Below are 7,338 nucleotides of genomic sequence, written 5' to 3'. Positions count from 1 at the left end.
TATGTATAGTACATGGCTCATGTAATTAAACCATTTATAAATTGTTTAAATTATGATTAGTGGTTCTTCCATTAATGTTATGCGAATCACGATTTCTTGCACGCTTAAATTAACCATATTATCTTTGTCCTGAGCAACTACTTTTTTCTTGGTTTGACTATTATTTAATTAATTAAGATTTAGTGAAGCTTATATTATTAGTTATTTTTCAAGTTGGTACTCCAAGATATTGTTAAAAATATTCTCTACTAATGATTGACACAATAGATATAAAATTAGAGATCAATTTTGGGTTTGGAATGAACTTCTAAGCATGTTATAATCATTAATTATAAATCCATCACCATAATTGTCTTTACAATTTTTTTAATTATACAATTAATTGTGTGGTCTTCAATTCCTTAATTAAATTTTGATATAATGGTGATGTATTAAAGAAAAGGAAATAAACACAGTGACAAACGCAGACATTTGAAATTAAAGGAACACAATCAAACTCGTAAAAATGTTGTGAAAAATATAAAAGCATTCAATATCTTATTATAATTGTTCTCTACGTATTTTTCATATTTTAATAATGTTTCATAATTGATACAAATAATCAAAATGGAAGAAAACAAAGGTTTACATTTAAAGAATTTGTCCATAATTAATACAAACAACCAATTAAAATAATCAATTCAAGTAATCGAAAAGAAAAACATGCAAATTCAAATAAACACAATTCAATAAATGTAAGCCAAATTATATAGAGTCATTCCTTACCCATTATATATACACAATTCAATAAATGTAAGCCCGACGGGGTGTGACCATGGGTGTGACTGTAGGTAGCGATTTGAAGGGTTTTTTTTTTTTTTTTTTTATATAAGCAAATATATTATTTGAATTTAAAAATATATAGCAAATTGCAAGGGATTGATAATGAGGACTAAATTTAACTCTTTTTGGTTTCCTGATTTAGTGTTACATGATTTTGTAGTAATTAATTCTCTTTAGCGATTTGAAGGGTTAAGGTGTGCGACTCCTTTGAGTTTTCAATCTGATTTTGATCTTCTTATGTTGTTGTTTGTCCAGTTAATTGTGTAGGATATGTTTGTAGATTGAGGCTACTGGCTAGGGGATGAAGTTCCGACAGATTGGGTGGTCGATGGTTTTTCTAGTTTGGGCACGGGTGATGGGGCTTGGCGGAGTGATGTGTGGAAAATGAGAAGTTTTGTTATTATTATTATTATTATTATTTGATTTTAAAGTTATTTTAGTGATAATATGCAAAGTTACCATTTTACCCCTTTAATTTGGTTAAAAATCAATTTTTTTTAATTTATTATTATTATTTTTTTTGGGTCAATTAATGATCAAATGGATGGTTTCCATTTGCACCTCACTTGCAAAATTTTCAAATGTTAGAGACCTTCACTAGCATAAATTGAAGGTTATGGTAAAATCTATAAAAATACATTACACTTGATTCCTTATCCTTTTATTATAATATTTGGCTGAATCATAATTGAACAGCTTTTCCACAGGTTACCATTTTATTAGCTTCTAATTAAATTCAAAAGGTTAGGAACAGTTGCTGCAATTTTTCCTTTTTTTTTTTTTTTTGCCACTGTTTTTGAGGACTTTTCTACATGTACATTAAGTTTTACATAATTGGTTACATAATGCTACATGTCATGCTATCATTTGCTAGTTTAAAATACAATCAATTTTTTCATTTAATCTTTTCTCTCTACATCATTTTATGTAATCCTTTATGTACATTTTTTATGTACAAATAGAATAATCATTTTGGGAAAACAACTTGTCCCCAACCAGTGCAAAATGTGAACAGTACTGCTATTATTTATTGCAAGATACTTACAATTTAAGAAAAGTTAAGAGTTAATTAACAAAAATTAAAGGGTTGAAAGGGATTCCTATTAGAACCCTCAATATATGTGTTAATTATTTGACAAATCGTGAATTCATTATACAAACACATATAATTGTTGGGCTGTATATATAGTACATCTTGCTATGATAAAATAATCATTCATAATAAATTAATTGTGGTTTTATTATTTTGTTTTATTTTATATTATTGAACATGCAAATTAAAATATTTATGATCACTTGAAATAATATAAGTTGGGTACTTGCGTTGAGAAGTACAGTGTGATATAACTTATATTTTGATCATAAATAATTTGTTTACAACCAATGTATAATGGTTGGCACCTTGTACTGAAAGTTCATAGTGTTGACTAACTCACTATTTGGGTTTGTGATTTGTTCTTATCATATAAATAGTTAATGGTGACACTAATACACTTGGAGTGTATTGAGTGAACCGTGTGTCTAATTCAATTCTATAGCATGACCATGTAGAGAATTAAATTCCACTAGACCACTGTGTATTTCATTTAAATCCCTTGACAGGATTATGTATATCTTTTCGTGATTTTAATGGCTCTTTGATTCATCATGGGTGAGATCAATTTGATTAATCAAATCTCTCGATGAGTTGGGAATTTGAGAATGAACAGATTTGAGAACATGAATTCGTGTTGGGAACCATCGCCCAAAAATATGATTAGAGAGATTATTTAAGTATTTTCTGTTGAACGGTTAAAATTTGAGCTCAGTATTTAGTAACATCTGTTATTAGTTCACAGGACCGTTAAAAAAAATGAAACTTAAGTTATTGAGAATAATTAGAGGAGCAAAACGGTCATTCATGCTTGTACCTAATCATTGGATCTCGGACAAAGATAAAATACATATACAGCCGATCAAAGAAAAGTATTACAGATTTATTGGCTTCTGTCATCTTATATATTCCGATAGTTCAATCTTTTACTTTTATTAAAAAAAATAAAGATTAATAATTAGATTGGGTGGTTTAGGGCCGACTAGACATCATCTAATTATAGGAGCTAGGATAATATATGTCCGATCAGGTCCCTATGGTAGCTCCATAAAATATTGAAACTTAATTACGGTAATTATAATAATTTTGGACTTAATTGTCATTACAATAAAGTTTTGTACTTAGTACGAAAGTTGTAAACATAATTATAATTGTAATTGAAGTTTTAGGACTACACATGTAATTAAATGTAAACTAATTAGATTTGAACTTCAATTAGAACTCCTATTTAAATGTAGAATTTTTATTGTATACGAATTGAAACTCTTATATATCTATAAATAGAGAATAGATGGAACACAAACATTCTATGGAATGATATTGTACAATATTCATAATACGTAATTCTATGGTGTTCAAATTTTGGAGAGAGAAAAAAAATTATTTTTCTTGATTTTTTCAATTGTCCGATTCAAAAATTGGTTTCTTCATTTAATTAAAAGAAGGTGTCCACCCACCGGTGCAGTTTTGACTTTGGAGAATACAATAGAAGACTTGAAAGTTTGAAGCATTAAGTTTTTGGAATTAAAAGACTAAAAGTTCGTGATGCAAAAAGTTGGAAATTCGTGATTCAGAATTATTCAAGAATTGATTATCAAATTTAGGTAAAAATTCGAATTCTTTATTTTTGATATAACATAGACGTGTACATTTAGACGATATTATTTTTAAATTAAAGAAATTTTTTATTTTTGAATAATTCCGATTCTGCATTCCAACAATAATCGCTTAAATAATTATGTTGAAGATTGGATCCCACTCTACTTAAAGAGATTCCAACTCTGTGCCATTCTGATAATTTTAAAAATCTGGGTAATAGAGATCTTGCAATTTGTCCCTTTTATAGTAAAATGATAGCTAAATAATATTATCCTACATCAATCGAAGTAATTTCAAAATCAGAACTCTACCTTATTGCACCTTTATTTTTGCCATGTCCATATAGGAAATATTTGTACGCAATACAAATGTACCTAGGATCGAGTAGAAAACATGATGTAATATGTACAACGTAATTTGTGGATAGACAAAACAAATTATCGTGCAATGACGCGTGTTGCACATCTATATTCTTTGTTATCGAAATGAGCAGTCATGCTATTATGCCAATGTCATTTGAACAGACTTGGCCAGACTCCTCACCTTCAAAGGGGAGTGAGTATTTTTTTTGGGCATTAAAAAAAGTAGACCCTTCTATGAGAGATATTCTAGTTAGGGTCTATTCAAATGACATTCACAGAATAGAATTTTTATATTGAATATATGCATGGCTCCCACTTCTCCACCTGCATAAATAATAGTCATCACATTGCCTTCGTTTGTCTATCATTCTATAATATTATTTTTTCTATAGCACTCATTTTTAATCACATATTTTTTAATAAAATAATATTACACGTAAATAAATTTTTTTTTTAAATTACACATTTCAATATCAATTACTATTCAATAATATATTATTCACAAATAATGGGGGCACAAAAGGTGAATTAGCTCCGAAGAGGAAGATGGGACATATCAGTCTAGTCATTTTCATCTGTCACTTTCTTTCAAATAATTTCTCTTTTCCAGATTCTCCCAACTCGTGTATATATATAGGAGAGTTTTCTGCATATTTACATACGAAACACACATGTTTGCTTTATAATGTCTGCCCCAACTTAATTTGTACTTATTCCCTCTTCCTCCAAAACCTTTTTCGAAGAAGAGAACCGGACAAATATCTTGCTCGTTTTTCTGCTGCAGTTTGCCGCATCATCTCAAGCATAGAGGTATACACGCGCACACATATAGAGAAATAGTACTATACATTACCAAGATTCAAAAAAAGTAAAAATCTTGTTCATTATATTTGTCATACACCCAAACATGCCTATCCAGATACTATATTGTTATGCTTCGGCATGGTTGGTTAGAGGTGCTGTACAATGTAAAAATTGGAAAATAAATTAAAATCTAATGCGCATCGAGGACAAAGATATTATATTCTTGTGCTAGTGCATGCTGGAAAGAAAAATTCCTGACAGCTAGTTTTCTTTCTTTCTTAATTTTTCCATAATGTTTGACTCAATTAGCTACTTTTGTATATGAAACAGGAGTAATAAATTATATATATATGAGGATCTCATTTTCAGCCTGCAAGCCAGCACAGCCCCTGCAGGTGAATTTTCCCGGGGGGTTAAACATGGATCAATTTATTCCGGGACGGCGCCGGAAGGACAAGGTGGTGATAGTAATGGGAGCCACCGGCACCGGAAAATCAAGACTTTCGATCGATCTAGCCACACGTTTCGAGGCCGAGATTGTGAATTCGGATAAAATGCAAGTTTACAAAGGCTTAAATATAGTAACCAATAAAGTGACAGAAGAGGAATGTAGGGGAATCCCTCACCATTTGTTGGGAATAGTGGATCCTGATGCAGACTTCGCAGCCGTCGATTTCGTGCATCATGCGTCAACTGCCGTTGATTCGATTACGAGGAGGGGTAAGTTGCCTATCATTGCTGGAGGGTCTAATTCTTACATCAAGGCTTTGGTGAATGATGACATGGAATTCCAGTCGAAGTACGAATGCTGCTTCCTATGGGTCAACGTATCAATGGCCGTCCTTCACTCATTTTTGTCCAAAAGAGTCGATCGAATGGTGGACACTAGTTTGATCAATGAAGCAAGAGATTTCTTCGACCCTGAAGGGAATTATACACGAGGGATCAAACGTGCTATTGGAGTACCAGAATTACATGAATTTTTTCAAAACGAGTCAATTCTTGACTATGAGGCAAGGGCTAGGCTCCTTGAAGATGCTATTGATAAAATTAAGGCAAACAACTGCAAATTGGCTTCTAACCAACTACAAAACATCGTTAAGCTTCGAAATCAATTGGAGTGGCACATGTATAATTTGGATGCAACCGAAGCCTTCCTCAAAAGGGGCTTGGAATCAGATGAAGCTTGGGAGATGCTTGTAGCCAGGCCCGCCACCAGGATCGTGGGCCGCTTTCTATGCAAGGATGACATGGATTTCATGTCAATCGCCGTGCCACCACCACTTTATCAAATCATTGAAACGACTCAAAGCATACTAAGTTAAAATACCATATATCACTTATCTTACTCATTGTGTCCACTACTGCGTATTAAGCACAGATACGTCTTTGTCAGTCCATTTCATATTCCGCCCATTCAGGATAAGTATTCTTTCATGGCACATGACAAGCGTCAGTCGAATCGAATCGAATCGACCTACTGTTTGCCCTCTTTTCTACCTTGGCAGAGGTTGCTATCAGGTAGTTAAGTACCTAAATATTGGTTGCCGTACAGGTACAAAGTATATTAGAAATCCATGCAGGGAACTCTCTGACTCCCCCATTTTTGGTACTCTATGGAGTGGGCGGCTTTTGCAAATTGTAGGAACTTTGTGACACTTCAATAAATTATGAAAGAAAGAGGGAGTGTAACTTTTGGCTTTCATTTTCTTGTACTTTTTTCAAAAATTTATTGTGAAACTTTATTGTACACACAAGCTATAATATTCTGGATTTGACAGCTCTATTGTGTTTATGTGCATGTGTGTTGGGATTGGAATATTTTATTTGTTCTTTGAATGTTAACTGATGATAAAGATTTTTAATATTAGAGTTTAGATTAATGATCATAAACACTCGACGTAAAACACATTGCCAAACACACCATTTGTTAAGAAGTTAATTAGAGTGAGGATTGATGATGATAAACACTTGATAATTAACAATATGCTAACACCAGTACCATCTCGACTTTTGACGATAGAAATTAGATAGATAAATTCTCTTACCTAACCAGATTTTTCACCTCCTAAATTCATTGATTTCGATGGTCGAACTTTGAGCAAAATAGGAAATGGTTATTTGAGAGGGAAATACTTGAATTCCACGCCTCTCTTTTAAACTGAGGGTATTTAAAAATTTTCCAATGTTGATTTGGAGAGAATACATATTTCATTGATTCATAAATGGGTTACATATATACATACAGAGGTTATTTCCAATTAGGAAATAATCCTAGATTTATGCACCTACTGTATATTAATCTATTAAATAAGTAAAAATTCCTAGCATACAATCTCATAACACTCCCCCTCAAACTGGAGCATAGATATCAATCATGCCCAACTTATTACAAATATAGTTTACTCGATACCCAGCTAAGGCCTTAGTGAACATATCAGCTAACTAATCTCCTATCTTGACTTGCTTAATTGAAATCAGTCCTTGTTGTAGCTTTTTACGAACAAAATGACGGCCTGCCTCTATGTGCTTTGTTCTCTCATGAAATACTGGTTTAGGGACAATGTGAATAGCTGCTTAATTATCATACCACAAGTTCATAGATTGGAACTTATCGATGCCAATCTCTCCAAGTAAATGATATAGCCACATAAGTTC

The 7,338-nt window shown here is 32.1% G+C and overlaps 1 protein-coding gene across 1 annotated transcript; it reads left to right on the top strand.

Annotated features, from left to right (window-relative positions):
* The first annotated feature begins 4,539 nt into the window (after positions 1-4,539).
* LOC111393432 (adenylate isopentenyltransferase 5, chloroplastic-like) lies at positions 4,540-6,462 on the top strand. The gene is made up of 2 exons (XM_023018965.1): positions 4,540-4,686; positions 5,011-6,462. The coding sequence occupies exon 2, from the start codon at positions 5,031-5,033 to the stop codon at positions 6,003-6,005; it is 975 nt and encodes a 324-aa protein (XP_022874733.1). The 5' UTR covers positions 4,540-4,686; positions 5,011-5,030; the 3' UTR covers positions 6,006-6,462.
* The last annotated feature ends 876 nt before the right edge of the window (positions 6,463-7,338 follow it).

The sequence above is a fragment of the Olea europaea genome, chromosome 4 (genome assembly GCF_002742605.1).
Source record: "Olea europaea var. sylvestris chromosome 4, O_europaea_v1, whole genome shotgun sequence".
Classification (NCBI taxonomy): domain Eukaryota; kingdom Viridiplantae; phylum Streptophyta; class Magnoliopsida; order Lamiales; family Oleaceae; genus Olea; species Olea europaea.
The sequence above is the reverse complement of the archived record's forward strand: the minus strand, read 5'-3'. Positions and strand labels throughout refer to the sequence as shown.

Excerpts from the sequence above, each read along its gene's own strand:
- LOC111393432 (XM_023018965.1), top strand. The coding sequence starts at position 5,031 with ATGAGGATCTCATTTTCAGCCTGCAAGCCAGCACAGCCCCTGCAGGTG.